This window comes from Marmota monax, unplaced genomic scaffold, assembly GCF_021218885.2.
Source record: "Marmota monax isolate L192 unplaced genomic scaffold, Marmota_monax_Labrador192_F-V1.1 WCK01_AAM20220418_F8-fsc00117, whole genome shotgun sequence".
NCBI lineage: Eukaryota > Metazoa > Chordata > Mammalia > Rodentia > Sciuridae > Marmota > Marmota monax.
Window position 1 is genome coordinate 1241772 of NW_026693023.1, and position 20444 is coordinate 1262215.

A 20444-nucleotide genomic window follows, 5' to 3' on the forward strand; every position below is an offset into this window, starting at 1 on the left:
TAAGCCTACTTAGCTGTATTCAATCTTCCATCTGATTTCTCTGGTACTTAATCTTTATATTTCTAAATGACATGCTTAGATACTAGTTTATGACTTACCAATTATAGAAATTTTTTATTGAATTGCTGTCATAGTAGGTTGCCTTCTTTCAATCCTCCCAACATAATTATAAGTTTTGGTCATATTAATAATTTATTTTTATATTGTTATAACCACAAAAATATTCTATACTAAAGCCAAACTCTGTTGATATGGCCACCACTACCTTTATTGTTCTTGATGTTAATAATTGTCTCCTCCTTTATTTTTAACACTTCCCATCTAGTGAACATTGAATATTAGTTGTCAAATTTTTAATTGATGAGAATTCTGGTTCTCTTTTTGTTTAATATATAACTGTGTTTTCTTGTTTCATAGATACAGTATCTTTATTAATCTCTTTGATGATATTCATTATAGTTACTTTGAAACATTCTTCTGTGAACTTGTAATGATGTTCAGAGACATCACATTCTTTTTTTTGTTAAAATTTTTCTGCATATACTTCTGCCTCAGGGATATTACCAGGATTTGGCCAGTATACATAATAATAAAATTTCCTTTGTGAAATAGTTTAAAAATCATTTTTCAAATGGCATTGTAGTATAAAGATTCTATAATTCTAATATAAATGTTAATATGTAATTTAAAGCAGATTTATCATTTTCTTGATTAACCTGATAGTACTAGTTCTTTGAACTGTAGTTATCTTTCTTCAGGGTCCAGTCTATTTATTGTAGTGATAGGATTTGTTAATACTTAATTTGATAATTGTGAAAATGAAATTCTTTACATTATAGTTTCTGAGTTCTTATAACAGAGAAATCTATAAACATCTCTTAAATATCAAGTATGCTCTCCCTTTTGTCCCCCAAAGCAGGAATTTATTTAAATGTGACACCTCTTATGTAGACTATTCTGTACAATTTCATTTTTATAACTTTTCCTGTTTCCAATTAGTTTATCAATGAGAAATGTCTCTTGTAGAATATCTAGTTTGCTGCCTAGCACCTTTCATACCATGTTTCCTCATTAGGTATAGTTTTTCCCTCTTGAAGAGTCCAAAACAAAACAAAATTACTTCTTCTTCTTCTTTTTTTTTTTTTTTTGTTTTTTTTGTTACTGGGTATTGAACTTGGTTGCTTTACCACTGAGCCATATCCCTAGCCCTTTTTATTTTTTATTTTTGGACAGGGTGTCAGTAGCTTAGGGTCTTGCTAAGTTGCTGAGACTGGACTCAAACTTGCAGTCCTCCTGCCTCAGCCTCCTGAGTTGCTGGGATTACAAGTATGTACCACCACATCTAGCTACTTCTTTTGCTTTATGCTTATTCATTTCATTTTGAAGAAAGTTCTGAATAATATTATGTTTTCCATCAATTGAAAATCAGCGATTTTACATCAAGAATCATAGATTGTATTTGTATTAGTTAAGAAAAAAATGTTCTCTTTAGTATGGATATGCAGTATTTTCTTTCAAAACATTTGTTTGAGGAGGAGGATAGGACAGATACTTTTCTTAAGTACATCAATTTTATAAAGAACTCAAATTACAGTTTTAACTGTATGATTATACTGACTGTATTTGTTCTGAAATATTTAAAATCTAACTGTTGCCACTTAAATAATAATTGCCCTCCTGGCATTGTTAAGAATAAATATTTGTACTGAGTTGGAATGATATTCTCATTTTTATGGGCAAAATAAAATTAGGAGAAAGAAAAGACTTTATTATTTATTTATTTTTTAATATTTTAGTATCATGGTGCATTCATCAGAAAAATCTTACAGTTTCTCAGATCCTGTTCTTTTGGCCCAAGAGCAAGAGACTCAGGTAAGGTTTTTGTGAAAAGGGGTAATTAATTTATGAGAGGGGAGTTAGTATTCTGTGCATGCTTAAAAATCTGCTACCAGTTTATTAAAAATTGTTCTTTAGCTAAGAATCTGAGATAGAGTTCAGTTTATTTTCATCTTAAGGGAAAATGTAGTATCTGAAGCTCTAAATGTAACAACTGAATTTTTCTAAGTACATTAAAAAATTGTGAGTTCTTTTCTCTTTTGTTGTTGTTCAGATTATGTTATATCGCAAATTGGTAGAAGCTAGACAGAGACATGCCAATATAATGGATGTACCTCCAGCTATTTTGGCAACAAATAAGATATTGTTGGATATGGCCAAAATGAGGTAAGCTGTTTGTTTACATTCTGATTTATTTCCTCTGACATAATAGATTTGTAAAATATATCATTAAGTAATAAGCTGACCAGGGATTCAGCTATCAGATTTGTGAGCTAACGCCCAAATCTCCCATGTTGCTATGCAGATCTCTTTGCTAAGCTTTAGTTCCACGTTTCTGCATGAGTTGAGAACCAATTATGTATAGCAATCAGATTCAGTATATATAAAATCCAACTCATTGTTCATTTACCTTCCATGTACATATTTTATCCAAATGCCAATACTCCTCTCTCTGAATCCCTCATTTTTAGTGGTACTATCATGTTTCTAATCACACGTTTAAAACTTGATATTGTTTCCACTCCTTAACATATATCTTGTCTCTTATTCAGTTAGTGTTCATTGGAATGTTTTGGTATTTATCTATATATGCCTTCCTGCCTATTCAACCCCATATTAGTACTTATTATAATAGCCTTTTAAGTGGTCACTCTTCAGTTTATCTCTCCATGGGAAACCATCTTAACTTCTTTTTTTTTTTTTTTAAGAGAGAGAGAATTTTTTTTTAATATATATATATATATATATATTTTTTTTTTTTCGGCAGACACAACATCTTTGTTTGTATGTGGTGCTGAGAATCGAACCCGGGCCGCACGCATGCCAGGCGAGCGCGCTACCGCTTGAGCCACATCCCCAGCCCCCCATCTTAACTTCTTTAGCCTAGAAATCAAGCCCCTCCATTATGGACTTAAACCTGCTTTTTTTCATCTAAGTCACAGAATTCAGAATGATATATCTTACCTGGATTGTCTACCATTTATTGAAGATTCCTTTTCAACTTATATATATTTATTTACAGTCTTGCTTTTGCCTTGTATTTCCTTGATTCCTTAAAACTCTTCTTAAATCCTTCAAGATCTAGTTTTATTACTGTTTACTTCATGAAACCTCCTATTGTGTTACTCAGCAAAATAATTCCTCTATCTTGAATTCATAAAGGACTTTTAGATGAATTCTAAACATGCTTTAATGGCACTTTCACAGAATGCCTTATTAATTTTTATAATTAATGGGAGACATATATCGTCTAGATTTTAGTCTCTGTGGATAGAGATATTTGTTCCTATTCTCTATGTGTCTTTCACAGTACTAAGCACAATGCCTAATAAAGACTAGGCATTTAATAAATATTTAGAAGAAATTATTCCCAAAGAATAGTTGCTGGGTAATTGTATTCATTTTTATACTTCCTTCCAAAAATGTGTTTGTTGCTAATTTTCATTCATTCATCTTTTTAAACTTCATTTAAAAATTGTCACTAAATTTCATTCAATAGATGTAACTCTAGCGCAGAATTTTCTAATGACATTACAGTGCTTTATATTTTACAATAATATTTTGTTGAAAATATTTACCTGTATTCTAAGTCAACACTTTAATATTTGGAGAAGATATTTAAGGAAAAGGAGTTATCATTAGCTTGGCAGATTTTTAGAAGATCTTTTACAGTCTTTTGGATATTGGACACAATAAGAAATAAGAACTGAAAGCCTAGTTAGCAGATTTTTGTTATAGGTAAACATCTTTAAAAAATAGTTTTAGTTGTAGATGTACACAGTGCCTTTACTTTGTTTGTTTGTTTATTTGGTACTGAGGCCCGAACCCAGTGCCTGTCATGTGCTAGGCAAGCACTCTATCATTGAAGTACAACCCCAGCCATAGATAAGCATTTTGTAGAAAAAAAATGATTGAAACAGTCTTAAAAAAAGAGAGTTTTTAAGGCTCTTAATTGTCCTCAGGTAGTACCTCCTAGTTTTTGTTTTTGCAATAATAATAATATAAATAATAGTGCAAGATAAAATGTTAGCCTGCTTCTTTCTGGCAGTGACCTGTTTACTAGATAGTACAGCTACTATGCTTTAGTGGTGATAGAGGTAGTGGTGGTTTTATTCATGAATTGTTAAAACAGCAAATCTGTAAGTGGAGGAAAGCAAAGAAATAAATTTATAAAGTTTTTGCCTGCTTGTATAGTAATTTGTATTTTATTTTTTAAAGAAATGTACATTTATTAAATATCACTATGAAGCTGAACATCAACTGTATTGCTGGAGTGATGCTGTTTCAGTGGTTTATTGACTTTTTTTTTTTTTAAATGATAGACCAACGACAGTTGAAAATGTAAAACAGATTGATGGTGTTTCTGAAGGCAAAGCTACTGTGTTAGCTCCTCTGTTGGAAGTCATCAAACAGTTCTGCATAGAAAATAGTATTCAGGTAAAATACTATTGGAACTATTAGAAAAGAACCTTTCTTTGACCATTTCAAAAGCAACATTTTAGCCTTTTATTTGCATTTTCATACTGGACACTTATAAAATGGATTCAGATTGTTTTTATAGTAAATAGTTATAAAAATTTGTTAGTTACTTGTTAAAAGATGATAGTAAAGCGATTGTCTGGGAGGCTTTTGTTTCTATTTCATTGGTAGGCTTTATTTTGAAATTTGACTAAGTCCTGTATTTTAGGTTGATAAATTTGCTTCCTAGTATAAACACTTATAATTCCCAAAGTGCAACTGCTTTGACACATCAGACTTTTAAGGTTGCAAGAATGAGGACTGAAACCCCACACTAAACCATGGCAAAATGCCACAGCATGGGGACCAGTCTAAGAAGCTTGCAAAGCTTTCCTAGAAAACACCTATTCTGTCTTGATGTGTTCTTTCTACAAACTCCAAAATGCAGCCATTCTGAAACTTTAAAGTGTAAATAGAAAGATATAACACCTTGGCCCATTTTATTTAGACCTATTATATGCTTAGAACATTAAATCCCCACCCTACAGGTTATTTGTTTACAATTCTCTTTAATGTTAATGTGAAAGTATAGCTCTGAAATTTGTTATGAAATGCCCTCAAGAGTTTGGAAAACATGCAGGATAATTCAAATTCTAAAATTAGGCATTGTACATATAATAAGGAAAAGTCAGACATTTATATTTCTTGCCAATTGGTAGACCAAAACTTACATAACAATTTTTTTAAGTTGAATTATCTTAATGACAGAATATGGAAACAAAAAGTAAATGGCTTTCCCAAAGAAAACTCATATTCTTCCTCATGTATCTAAACAAAATTTAATAAACCATAATGATAAAAAACATTGCCAAAACGATACCAGTGTTACTCATCAGGAAACAAGGCTCTTTAAATTATTAAACTAGTTTGTTACAAATTTTGTTACGACTATAGTAGGCTGTTTTGTGTGTGATTAAGAAAATAGTTGTCTATATCTTTAAGATATTCCAGTATTTCTATATTAGTTTTATTTTTACTCTGTTTTTTCCTTTTAAACATCTTTTAAGGAACCATATTTGAGATTTTACATAATGTTTAAAGGTTAGAGTTCTGGTTAGTCTATATTTTTATAAATTAATTATGTGTGTGTGTGTGTGTGTGCATGTGTGTGTGTACACACACACATATTTGTGATTGTGGTTACCTGTTGAATATTGATTTTGTTTATTCATTATTCAGTATTCACTTCCAAAGGATTAGGGATATAGGAACAGAGTGGTTCACATTGTAGTTCCTTTTCTTATTAACTAAAGAGAAGACTAATAAAGTTTGTTATTACAAATATAAAATTTATGTCCTCTAGTATTACTTTTCCTTTTAAAATCAATATGTGAAAAATCCAACTTCTTTTTGAGCTCCCCATAAGAATTCTTTGGTTGACTTCTCTTATTTTTTCCTAATGGGAAATGATTATATATTGATATTATTATATCTGTCATTGATGTTATTATTCATTACTTGTGCTACATTTACAATTATGTAGACAGACCTCTTTTCAAATATAATACCTCAAGAAGAACAGAAGAAAAGTCTGGAAGTTAAAAATAAAAAATGCTCACTCTCACAGTCTGTGGCCTGCACATATTCTTTATTCCAAGAAAAGAAAATGTCTTTGGTAAGTATTACTTTTATGTTACAGATAATTTTTTAGTTTATTTAAACTTGTGTTTTATTAGCTTTTGTATATTAGAGCTGGGAGTTTTGACCAATTTCTTCTAACTGCACAAGAAGTCTTATTTTTAATTTTAAAACAATGACATTTCCTCTGTTAAGCCTATCCCTGTCTAGGAGCAACAGCAAAACTGGTTTGACAGTGATTTTTTTCAAAGAGATTATATGCATTATAAGTAAACACATTTATAGCTCAGGGATACTGCAGCAGCAATATTTTAAAACTAATCTTTTAAATGAAACTAATAATTTAAAAAGCTATTATATGTACTGTTAAGAAAAAAAAATCTCCTAGAGAAGAGGGTGTAGCTCAGTGGTAGAGTACATGCATGATTAGCATGTGTGAGGCCCTTGGTTCAACCCCCAGAAACCATATACACAGAAAAACAAAAAAAGAAAAAGAAACAAGGAAGAAACAGTGTTCAAGATACATTAAGTTTAAAAAATGGACATGCAGAATGGTGTTTAAAAAAAAAAGAAAAAACTATATATACACACACACATATACATAAATGTATATATTCCTGCTTTTATATTCATATCTCCTTGTATGTGTTAAAAATGTGTACAGTTATCTCTGAAAGTATATTCAAAAACTGGAAATAAAAAAATTAAAAAAAAACCTTATTTTTACTCTATCTTCTTGCATTTTTTTTAAAACTAAACAGATGTTCTTTGGGACAGATTTAATTACTGTAAAGAAATAGCCATTCTTAATGTTTTTTCATTGTTCTTATATAAATCCTTAAGGCTTCTGAGGTTTTATTTGTTTTGATGGGTATACAATATGAAGAGATAGAATAGGGATAGAATGAGGCTTCTAGCTGAGTTTAGTTGATTTGAATTCCTGTTCTCTCTGACATTAAATTGATTTGGAACATATTATGGGATCCAATGCCAGCTTTTCATATCCACTGTGCCTCAATCCACTAAACTGCATTATGCATCTTTACTTAACTCAGGGTCCACTGTAAATACAAATAAATTGTTCATAGCTTATCTTACTAACTTAACGGTCTAATTAGATAGGTTTCTCAATTAAAAGTATAAAAGTTATTACCTGAGAAACCGAATAATTCTATTGTACTATTTTTGTAACAAAATACATGTTAAATAGAAATTTTAAGTTGAATTCTTATGTAATTAATAATTTACACATACATGTTAAATATGCCTGTATATCCATGATTTGGCCATATATATATATGGTAGAAATGGATATAGTTATTAAGGAAATCTGGTACAGTCTCCAGATTTTTCTGAATAAAGTGCATTCTAATAGTCATAATATGAGGTTTCATATGTTATATTACACATTCATACTTTAAGATATGAACAGTGGTATATCTTCATTTATGTCTTTTGGGGTTTGGTAGTATTTTATTGTGTGATATGATGGTTAATTATTTGTACCTCCCTAGAGTCTGAGAGGGTCTTGCCAGTTAACCACCAAATTAAAGATGCCTAACAACTAATTAATCAGGAGCAATAATACAATTAGTTTGAGGTAATTTGATGCCTAGTATCAAATAACCGTATCAAATAACCATGATATTATGCACACATGGTGCCCACTTTTTAGTAAAAAAGGTAGACATTTAATGAAAGTAATTTAATACTACTTTTGAAAGTAGCACCTTAAATGGACTGTTCTGTAAAAGTATCGATAGTCACAAAGATAGTCTACAAATTTAGACTTTAGAAATACATGAGGAGTATTATGAAATGTTAGAGTTGAATGACTAAGCTTTCTGAATGTTGTGAAAAGAATATTTCACCTAATACATATCTTAATATATTTGGAGTCACATTTGTTTTAAAAACTTTATAAATATGAAATACTATCCTAAATTTAATGTAATTCATGCTAAATTCAATAGTAGGATAGTGCTGACAGCCCTTGTTAAAATTATAACTATTATTTTGTGAATAGAGCCAATTTAAAACACCTGTTAAAGTCTTTGCATGAGCCTTTTACGGAACACATCTAAACCTTATGTTATCACTAAGCATTTTAAGATTTGTTTCCTTGGAAATTGATGTAACTAAAGCACCATCTATTATTTCAAGTATGTAGAATATTACAGTACAATTTTCTGTATTTCCAGTAGGTTATGACCACTATTAGATTTACATGGAATGGCTTCCCTCTGCCACTAATAGTTTTCTAAAGTGAATAATTACGTATGAAGATTGAATTTTTGGCTAAAGTTAGGTGATTTTGTTTTAATCAATATAATGATTATAAAAAGTAGATCCTGTGGAAGTCTGTAGTACTTTTAAAGAAATAAAATGAAAAATTTAAGTGAAAGTGTAGTCCATTATTTATTTCTCATTGCACGTGTACTTTCTGAAGGTTTTAGGTATTTTCTTACCCTGAGGTATAGTGAAAACTTGAAAAAAAATACTTTTTTTCTCCTACTGTTTGTCTATAGATTAGCATAGCTGAGAAGAGGATTCTGCCTCTCACAGCAATTGGCATGCACTTAGCCCAAGCAGTGAAAGCTGGCTACCCCCTGGATATGGAGAGAGCAGGCCTGACTCCAGAGGTTCAGAAGATTATTGTTGATGTTATCCGAAACCCTCCCGTCAACTCAGGTGATAAACATGGCCTTTCTTTGCAGCCTTAATGACTTGAGTCACTGTACCCAGATGAAGTAAACAAGCAATCTGTTAATACTTTTCACTTTAACAGAATTGACCCTTTATGATATTGTAAAAGCCTAACTTTTGTAATGCTTCTTATTGTTTTAGAAAAACAAATTTTCTTCCTAGTATCATTCAGAGAAAAGTATACTGGGAAATTCTTTTTTCCTTCCCACTTTAGATAACAACTTCCCCAGCGCCCCAAAAGTGCACTTTACCCTTTTCTAATTTCTACCTCATTACTTGCAAAAAAATACTTCTCCACATTCTTTCCCAACAGCTTGTTGACAGCTTGTTTTCCCCTAAACCTTTCTGATTCCTTTTTTGACTTGAGTAATCTCTCTAATCAACAAAATGGTTGTGACATGGGATGGGTAGGTCAAGTTTTGTAGCTCCTGTAGGAGGATTTGCAAAATCTCAACTGTGCTCATAGAAGTAGAGCCTCTTTACTTGCCCTGCAAAAAAATTATAAGGAATGATCCATTGTTTACAGAAGTAAAGTTGTGGGATATTAGAGGATTTCTCCCTTAAATGTATATATATATAAACTTGGTTTGTTATAATTCAGTGAATCTGATAATTTTTTCCAAACTATTAAGATAGAACAAACATAAGGCCTTATCTCCAAAACCACATGAATAATTATGTTTTATGACCTCAAATTCTTTCCCACATGGAAGCAACTATAATGTTCTCCCGAAGAATTTGAAAATAAGGGAAATAAGATCACTCTCTAAAAGCAGTTAATAGTATTTAATTGACCAGAGCAAAAATAATCAAGTCATCTTAAAAGGCAGCATTATTTCTAGGATAAAGCAAGACTTGACTGAAGGTGTAAAGAACAAACACTTTCATCGCTTCCATTGACCCACTGTGGAAGCCCAGAAACAGGAGAGAAGGGCATGTTCTGGTGGAGCTCATCTAAGATCCAGAGATGAGGAGTGGTGGCCATCGAGCCTTCAACTAGTGAGCCTGTTGATAATATTATATCAAGAGCATGTCTGATACTCTTAATAAGTAATTCAGCTTCTATGTCACTTTCTAGCTTTCTGGTTATAATTTTCTCTATCTATAGGGAAAGCATGCTCTAGTCATGCTTATTTAAGTATCTATTTGATAATTATATATTAATTGTAAGTTAATAAATTGGAATTTTTGTGAACTTGGTCAGTGTGAATCTGATAAGGGTTAAATTTGGTTTCTAACTTTGAAAGCCCGAGGGCCAAATCCTATACAATAAAATATTCAAGGTAATTTAGCTGTGGATTATCTTCTGAGAAAGCTAGCCAGCTCTCCTGGTCACATTCCAATCTTTATAACATCAGCAGCTATTTTGCTGGTAATTAAGGTTGAGGGAGGAAGATAGTAATTACTTTAAGGGATTGGATTAAGGTGGTAAAATCTGTTTCTTCATTGCAAAAAGACACTGTTTTAGGAAAAGTCAGACTCAAATGCTTTCTTGATTTTAATACTCTGAAATTATTTTTTCATTATAAATGTGTTATCAGGACTCAGAAAACAATGTCTTTTGATAAAATTTTCAGTAGTAGGCAACATTCTCTAAGTTTGTATATTTTTCCTTTTTTAAGAAAAAATATTGACAATCATGTTTGCTGTTATTTGACTACCTTCCTTAAATCCTTAAGATTGCCTTCCTTAAATCCAGATGGTTTTACCTAGTCAATAAGAGCAAAGGTTCAGGCAACAGATATATTCTCAGATCTTCTGTCTACCATTTCATGGTTATGTGAACATTGATAGATTACCCAATCTCCCTGAGCCTCAGTTGCCTCATCTTTATAATAGGGAGGGATAATATTGCTTGTCTTACACAGAAATAAATTAGATAAAACAGAAAACCCTGGCACATGATAAATAGTAAGTGGTGATGCTAAAAGATTATAACTGAAGAAGTAGATGGTAAGATCTCACAACATCTTAAAAATACCCTTTAAATCTGATTCATTTTATACTTTATCCTTTTTAATAGCTAATTCAGAATATATGAAGTTGATAAATATGGATATAAAAAGGAAGATTTTAGAAACTACAGTCATCTCTCAGTGTTTGCAGGATATTGGTTTCAGACCCCTCTCTCCCCTGCATAAATCCAAAAATGTGGGCTGAAGTCTCCTATATTAAATGGTTTAGTATTTGCATGTAATCTACATAATGCTTCTGTATACTTTAAAACATCTCTAGATTACTTACCATAAATACGTACTATAATGTAAATGCTATATAAACAGTTACTACCCTGTATTGTTTAAGAAATAAGGGTAAAAAGTAAACCCAGGACATGGAATACAGGGATGCAGAACCCACAGATATCAATAGCCAAGTGTATTTTACAGAAACATACACCTTTAATAATTCTGGAAGAACATAATGTATTTTGTGTGTGTGTGTTTGTCCTAAAGAATTCTTGGGCAGGAGGATCACAAGTTCAAAGCCAATTTCAGCAACTTGGTAAGACTCTGTTTCAAAATAAAGAATAAAAAGGGCTGGGGATGTGACTCAGTGGTTAAGTGTCCCTGGGTTCAATTCCTGGTACCAAAAAAAAAGAAGAAAAGAAGAAGAATTTTTGGGCAATATTCTTCAGTGACATAAGATGAATGTTCTAATCTCAGTTTATTATTGGCAGCGGGAAATGATAAAGGAAAATTTAAGATTATATTTATTCAGTCAAATATTGACAACATCTATTTTATTTGTCTATGATGAAGAATTGAGTTGCTGGTGATTTCATTTCTAAATCATATAGTCATAAAGTTATGGAACTTTATATTTGGAAAAGAAATTGGGAACATTAAATTTTTTCTTTCCCACTCACATCCTGTTTTTAGAGACAGAAAAGTGAGACTTGTAGAGTTGCAAAATTGTTTTAATATCATATCTAAGGTTAGAGCAAGTTTTTCTTTTTATTAAACCATGTTTAAGTTGTATTGCCAGTTAACTTAAAAGAAGGAAATATGCAATTTATAAGTCTTATATAGGATTCAGGTTTATAAATTTCTAACTTGATAAGTAAAATAAATTAGCTTGATAATGTTTTGTTTAATAACTTCTATATCTTTAAGTATTGTTTACAATATCTAGTATCCATTATGTTAAGTTTAGCAATTTCAGTTTCTGATGTTAGATAACTTTTTAAATTAAACAATATTGAAATCAATATGTAAGCATGAAACATTCTTATAATTGAACAGCTTGATTTCAAATATTAGGGAGATGAGAAAAGTATTTTGCAATAATTAATGACAAAAACATTAATAAAATATTTGTCTTTACCATTATATGCAGAGTATAGCATTAAATAAATTTCTATTTGGAGATAAATATCAAATTAAATTGAAAAGAGTAGCGGAGAGTTTTTGACTTATTAAGCACATATTTTAGCTTTGTGTCAATATATGTGTGCAGGTTGCATACGTAATATTAAAAAAGTATATTTTTTGGCCTACTTTCCTTCCAGAGCCAAAATGGAGAAAGTTAAGAAGGTTGTGATAACCATAAATTCTGACTTTTATTTGTTTTGATAGTATATTTATAGTCTGTAAGATACCATGAATTGATGTGAGACTTTGCTTTTAGATTCTTATTTTTCTTTGATAAAATACTATTTGTTCTCCTACTGGAGAAAACATAATTAAGTTATAAATGATAAGAAATAAAGATATACTTGCTATGTTAATGACATATTATTTTTGTCTTTTTAAAAATAAATTTTAAAATTTTGTTATATATCAGTAGCATTACAATTCATATTACACATATATATTACACATATAGAGATAATTTTTCTTATCTCGGATTGTACACAAAGTACAGTCATACCATTCGTGCTTTCATACATTGCACCATCTTGCCTACCCCTGTGCCCCCTCCCTTCCTTTCCTTCCCTTTTGTTCTATCTAGAGTTCATCTAATCCTCCCATGCTCCCCAGCAACTCCATTATGATCAGCATCCTTATATCAGAGAAAACATTTGGCATTTGGTTTTTGGGGATTGGCTAACTTCATTTAGCATTATCTTCTCCAACTCCATCCATTTACCTGCAAAGGCCATGATTTTATTCTCTTTTAATGCTGAATAGTATTCCATTGTGTATATATACCACATTTTCTTTATCCATTCATCTACTGAAAGGCATCTAGGTTGGCTCTACAGTTTAGCTATTGTGAATTGTGCTTCTGTAAATATTGATGTGGCTGTGCCCCTGTAGTATGATGTTTTTAAGTCCTTTGGGTATAGACTAAGGAGTGGGATAGCTGGATCAAAACACTGGTTCCATTTCCAATTTTCCAAGGATTCTCCATACTGCTTTCCATATTGGCTGCACAAATTTGGGTGCCTTTTCTCCCACGTCCTCACCAATACTTATTGTTTGTATTCTTAATAGCTGCCCTTCTGACTGAAGTGAGATAAAATCTTAGTTTTGATTGGCATTTCTCTAATTTTTAGAGATGTTGAACATTTTTTCATATATTTGTTGACTGATTGTATATCATCTTCAGAGATGTGTCTGTTCAGTTCCTTGGCACATTTATTGATAGGGTTATTGTTTTTTGTTTGTTTGTTTGTTTGTTTTTTGGAGTCTTATTAAGGAAATTGGGGCCTAATCTGACATGATGGAGATTTGGGCCTACTTTTTCTTCTAATAGGCGCACTGTCTCTGGTTTAATTCCTAGGTCCTTGATCCATTTTGAGTTGAATTTTGTGCATGGTGAGAGATAGGGATTTAATTTCATTTTGTTGCATATGGATTTCCAGGTTTCCCAGCACCATTTGTGAAGAGACTGTCTTTTCTCCAATGTATGTTTTTGGCACCTTTGTCTAATATAAGATAACTGTAATTATGTGGGTTTGTCTCTGTGTCCTCTATTCTGTACCATTAATCTACAGGTCTATTTTGGTGCCAATGCCATGCTGTTTTTGTTACTGTTGCTCTGTAATATAGTTTAAGGTCTGATATAGTGAAGCCACCTACTTCCCTTTCTTACTAAGGATTGCTTTAGCTATTCTGGGTCTCTTATTTTTCCAGATGAATTTTATGACTTCTTTTTTTAGCATTATGACAATGATATGATTCTATACCTAGAAGTCCCAAAAAATTCTATCAGAAAACTTCTAGAACTTGTGAATGAATTCAGCAAAGTAGCAGGATATAAAAATCAACATCTATATATCAAAGGCATTTCTGTATATCAGTGACAAATTCTCTGAAAGGGAAAGGAGGAAAACTACCCCATTTATGATAGCCTCAAAAAAAAAAAAAAATTCTTGGGAATCAACTTAATGAAAGAGGTGAAAGACCTCTACATGAAAACTACAGAATGCTAAAGAAAGAAATTAAAGAAGACCTTAGAAGATGGAAAGATCTACCTTGTTCTTGGAAAGGCAGAATTAATATTGTCAAAATGACCATACTGCCAAAAGCACTATACAGATTTAATGCAATTCTAATCATCTTATTTAACTGCAGCTTTATCATGTAATTGTGTTTTAATGAAAAAGTTTAATTGAAATTTAAATTTGGCACCATCCTGAAGTGAGAAATTTTCTATATTTTATGTAACATAGTCTTTACCTAAAAATTAAGTACTGGTGTATTAAAATATTATTTTGAAACACCCTTATTTGCTACATAGATTTGGCCAGCAATAACTCTTATGGAAGTCTATTTCTTTTAAATCTTCTGTATTTATATAATCTTAACCTTTTTATTGAGTTGATTCTGACTGTATTTAATAACTAATTAAGAAAGGTATTTAGTGAGATGCACAGATAATATTTTGAATAATTCCTTTCTCCCATTTTTGTGTACTTGTAACTGGAAAATAAAAGGTGGCTTCCACGGGACGTGCCATAAAAGTAGGGGTAACATGGTCTCTTTTAAAGCACTGAAGGAGGGCTGGGAATGTAGCTCAGTTGGTAGAGTGCTTGCCTCGGTTGCAAGAGGCCTTGGGTTCAATCCCTAGCACCATACACACAAACACAAATACTTAAATCACTGAAGGAGTACAGCTAGTATTATTATTTAGTTCTTCAGTAGATATTTATTTACTTGGAAAGTTGGACCAGAATAAGATGGATCCTTAAAGCTAGATGTCACTTATTTGCATATGTATAATGAAGGATGACTTTAAAATAGAAATATAAAAGGTACTTAAAGAAATGTGTAAAAAATATGAATTTTCTACTTATACCTAAAATTTTATTAACTTTATGTATTTCTTAAATCACTAACAGAGGTTAAACACCAGAAGCAATGGTTTATATATTGTAATTTTATGAAAAAGAAGACATTATAATATTAGAAATTAATTGATTCAAAATACCTTTTTAATTTCTTTTTAAATGACTCAATTAGCCTATATGACATTATGGTAGTTCAAGATTGTATGGATTTTAAGAAAATTGGTTTGCAAATATTTCATTTATAGCATGAGGAAATTAAGGATGGGTGGGGCATGGTGGTACATGCCTGTAATCCCTGTGGTTCTGGAGGCTGAGGCAGGAGGATAGGTTCACAACCAGCCTCAGCTACAGTGAGGTGCTAAGCAACTCAGTGAGACCCTGTCTCTAAATAAAATAGAAAAATAGGTCCGGGGATGTGGCTTAGTGGTTGAGTGCGTATGAGTTCAATCTTTTCAATGTGCAAAAAAGGAAAAAAAAAAAAAGAAATTAAGGATGTATTTGATTTTTAGATACCCACAGAAGAAAATATAGTACATTATAGTTGTATTAATTGATTAGGTTGTGTGACAATTTATACTTTTCTAGAGCAGCACTATTCAATAGAAATATGATATTAGCCACCAATTTAATTTACTTAATATACTAAAATTTTATTATTTCAACATTTAATCAATATAAAATTACTAATGATATTTCTTTTTCTGTAATAAACCTTTGAAATCAGATATTTTACATTTATAGCATATCTTCTGATGCTAAAGTTTAAGTAGAAATACTTTAGGTATATTTAGATTTCATAAAATTTACATCTTAACAAGTAGATTGGCATAATCAAATTGCTCCAAAATGCTTAAGTTTTCCAATAAAAGAATCAAATATCAGTTTTAAATTTAATTTTAAATTAATTAGAGTAAGTTATATTTAAGAATTCATTTTTTATTCATACCAGCCACATTTCACTTGCTCCATAGCAACATGTAGGTTATTAGTTACTGTCTCAAAACAGTTTGGCCATATACATCAAAATATAAAAGGTGTCTAACCCTTGAACTATCAATCTGTCTCCTAGGAATCTATAAGTATGGAAAGATATACATAATATGATATTCATCATAACGCTGGTTTTAAAAAAACAGAGAAGACAAAGGGAACTCAAAAAGTAAATTCTGACATACACATAGAACTAAACATTCTTTAGTCATAAAAAAATGAAGTAATAAAATTTGTGAGGTTTCCATGGTATATTAGAATTGGATGATGATCAAGGAACAAATAAAATTTTAGTTTGGTTGGTAGATATGGCAACTAGAGGCGATTTTCCTTTTCTAAGACTATGCTTAGTACCAGTCTTAAAAACTTTAAAAATACTTAGATAACCCAGTGTCCTAATTTTAATGAGCTTCTTAACTTTCTTTCTGCCTTTTTTTTTAATCAAAGTGGAGTGTATGGGAGAAGGCCTGGAATAGCGAGCTAAGATCTTTGGAAGAAAAAAGATGTAAATCTGAAAACTGTAATAATATGAAACCATTTTTTCAGGGTGGGCATTAAAAAACGACTTGGTTTCTGACTACTAAATTGAATTGTTAGAATGTTTGATGTGTTTTATAAGTCACATGAATATGAGTGAGTAGATTCTATGCTGCTTATTTTTGTTATGTTCTAGAGCATGTAGATGAATATGATGTTGAAGGAAGTGCTTGAAACATGCCTAGTGGTTTGTTTGTAAAAGATTGCAACATAATTTGTAGAAGGTGTGTAGAAGACCCAATCTGAATTAGTTCTGTTGGATACAAAAAATTCAAAGTTCCTTGATTTTGAATATGCATCATATGTTTCCCAGAAAGCTCATCTAGTTAATAAGCATTTTGAACAATTGATGTGTTTTGTTATGCTATAATACCCATTGAAAGGATTCTTTTTGTTAGTATATTACAAATATGATTAGCTCCTATTTTAAGAATAAATTATTTTTAAGATATATTAATTTGTAATGGATATTTGTAATTCAAAGCAGTTTCCTGTAGGAACATTTCTCTAAATGCTTGGATTGATTCTCAGGGAGGTCTACAAAAGGTAGTGTGAAACATAAATTTATTCAGAGTCAAAAGTACTGACCTATATTGGAGCCAGGTGGATTGAGGGGATGCAGGAGTGAGGGGGACTTGTTTGTAGTCCATTATCATTTTTGTAGGGCTATAAGCATGTGAAAGAGGAAATTTTTCTTGGGTAATCTTCCTCCTTCCTTTATGTAAAATATTTCACTGTATCCAGCTCATAGGTTTTTCTAAAGTATTCTGCACAATTTGTTTTAAAATTGTTTTTTTCATCTTTTACAGATATGAATAAAATTAAACTAATTAGAATGTTAGTTCCAGAAAACATCGACACATATCTTATCCACATGGCAACTGAGATCCTTGAAAATAATCATGACAGCAGACCGTTATTCCAGCCTTCGTGTGATTCCAACAAAAAGAGATGTTTTCCCAACTCTGAAGAGACCTGTTTAAGTTCTAAGAGAAACAAGGAAGAAGTAAGCACCAGTACTAAGGTGTTAATTATATGTAGAATTTTCATAGAGAGCTTATTCAGTTTGCATGTTCTAATACTAGAATTATCTGTACTTTTTTTTATTAACTCAGTATAAATATAATATTGGGGTTCGTTTAGACATAATTATACAAGCATGGAATATAATCTGCTCCAATTTAGTCTCCAGTACTTCCCCTTTCCTGCCCCTTCCTCCCTTTATGGGTTCCCCTCCTTCCTCCCTCTATTCCCTTTCCTCAGCTCTACTGATTGTTCTTCTGTTTACTTATGGTTTTTTAAAATTAGTCAATTATGGATATACATAAAAAGTGAAATTAACTTTGGTTCATTCATGTATGTGCATAGGAAAGTTTGGTCAGCTCCTCCCTCCCTCTCAATCCCCTTCCTCCACTGATCTCCCTTCTATTTAGTTGATTATATATTATATCAGCTTAATTTGTAGCAGTTTGACCTTATATCTGGGAAATTGTTTTTTTATTTCAGTGGTGTAGGTAATGGATTTAAGCATATGGCAATTTATATAGTTAATGAAAAAAAAAGAAAACAAATTCTATTATAAATATCCCCCAAGCTTATTTATATATCATTTTGTCATTCATCATGCTGTTACTATTACATTGAATATGTGGGATACCGGGATTATTTTGTTCACAGTTCTGAGCATATCATAAAGTGTTTTATGCATGATGAGAGAAATTTACAAATTTAGTATTATTTTAGGTAGTATATTGTATTAAAATCAAATGCTTTGAAAATTATTGCTTGATGTGTTATATGAGATAAAAAAGTGATCAGAGTTCATTTATTCCTCCCATGTTCCCCTTCCCTACCCCACTATGAGTCAGTCATCTTATATCAGAGAAAACATTCTGCATTTGTTTCTTTTGGGGATTGGTAAGAAGAATTATAATGTATTCTACTGTCATTTATTTTTAACAAATCAATAAAAAAATGATCAGAGAATAATTATTCTTTGACAAGGTGACTCTTAAATGATTGCATAAATTATACAATTTGACCTTCAGTGTCTTCCAGGTCTAAAATTATATGAGTCCAAGATAAAAGTTGTTGAACATTTAATAATACACTAAAAAATTATTTTAGTTCCTAGATGATAAATTTAGTGTAATAGTAGGTTATTAATACTTAAATTACAAGATTAGGGACTACAATTTAATTCTAAGGTAATCTTTATAGGATTTCAAACAAACTCCTACTTTTCTCAAAACCTTATAAATAGGGTAACTGGTCTTTTGAAATTCAATACTTAGGCTTATGTATAGTCATGTCCTAGATAACCTAATGAGATTTAATTAGTTGAATAGTTATAAAAGGAACATTAAATATATTTTGGGTGGAGTTAATGAAATTTATCTTCTATGCCCAACCTTTCATTTTTGTAATCTATACTAGGTTCATTTATTAAGTGCTTAAGACTCTCTTATTTTTCCCCAACTTCTAATTGTCAGTATAGGAAAAGATGTAACTTATTTTTTCTTGTTACTTTACCTTTACAGTAAAGTATCATTTTAACCACACATTAGCAATTTTGTTTTTTTCCCACTGAAATAGCAACAGATGCCAACAGAGAGTGGAGACAGATTTTGGGAGATGGGTGGGAGGAAGTCATACTAAGCCTATTGGATCCTAAAGGTATGCCTAATTAAGCCTTTTTTCCCCACTTAGGAGAATAAGGGTATTGAGGCAGGCAGTGGGAGTAGATTAAGAGGTGAGGGAGCCATCAAAGCATCTTTTGTCAGCCTCCATGTATAGAAAGGTGCTCTGATTAATGTAGTCTCTTGGAGGCCTCCTTTCAGAGCCTTTTGTGTTTTAAAGTTCATCTTCTTTATTGACCTGGATTATATTCCTTCTTCTGTTCCATTTTATCATTGAGGCTTTTGATAAAGAATGTAATTATAATGAATTATTTTTATTAGTTGATGCATAGTTATTATTATGTCTGTTTTATTTACTGTTACATCAGAAGCTTGATCTAGTCTTAATGGAGGAATTCTATGTCTTGATAATGGTAGTTTTGATTTAAGATACATGGGAATACAGTGGGTTCTTTGAATATGTAGTTTTTTATTCTGGAATATTTTCTTGAATTATGGCTTTAAATTTTTTTTGTTTAATTCAAGAAAGTTTTCTTAAATTATATTTTCAGTATTTTGTTCCATTGCTTTGTATTTCTTCTTTAGGGACTTCTATCTATATGTTATGGTCTTCCTTACCTACCTTCAATATTGGTTGCATTTTATGAATACTTCTTATTTCTCTTTACAATTTTATTTAACTATTTACAATTTTATTTAACTTATTTCTCTTTACAATTTTATTTAACCTTCTATTTCTTTTTGGACATAATATTTATTTCTGTTTTCTGCATAATTTAGTAGTCATTAAATTCTTTCTTTCTCTTCCATTATTTTTTTCCCCTGAGTTTTTCTTTCAATTTTTTAGTTTTCTGATTTTGATTTATGCTGTTTTTCATGTTTTGAATAATTTTATTAGTGTTTTTCAGCTCATTTTCAAAGGTTGCTATTTTACTCTGTTTCTAAGCAGGTCTGATGTCTGAGATGTGATCTTGATTCTTTTCTGTTGCTCTTTTTAATGTGAAATTAGTTTTCCTGCACTTTAAAAGAAGGCATGGTCAGGATTTCTTTTTCAATTTCACATAATTCTAATGTCGTTTTAATATTCAAATATGAGATATATAGGGCTTTCTTTTCCATTTGTTTCTGTTGTACATGATCTACTTGATTTTGATAACCCTAGCACTTTTTCTTGAATGTGGGGC

At 31.0% G+C, this 20444-nt stretch overlaps 1 protein-coding gene across 12 annotated transcripts in view; it reads left to right on the plus strand.

Moving 5' to 3' along the window:
• The window catches only part of Wrn (WRN RecQ like helicase), a 154642-nt gene that overhangs the window by 127498 nt on the left and 6700 nt on the right, over window positions 1–20444 (plus strand). For 11 of the 12 annotated variants that reach the window (XM_058582310.1, XM_058582311.1, XM_058582304.1 and 8 more), the window contains 6 exons: window positions 1797–1872; window positions 2111–2223; window positions 4380–4494; window positions 6059–6190; window positions 8682–8844; window positions 17431–17645. In XM_058582310.1, the coding sequence (XP_058438293.1) occupies window positions 1797–1872; window positions 2111–2223; window positions 4380–4494; window positions 6059–6190; window positions 8682–8844; window positions 17431–17645 (814 nt within the window). The remainder of the gene's footprint in view (window positions 1–1796; window positions 1873–2110; window positions 2224–4379; window positions 4495–6058; window positions 6191–8681; window positions 8845–17430; window positions 17646–20444) is intronic. The other variant, XM_058582307.1, reaches the window with a different exon arrangement.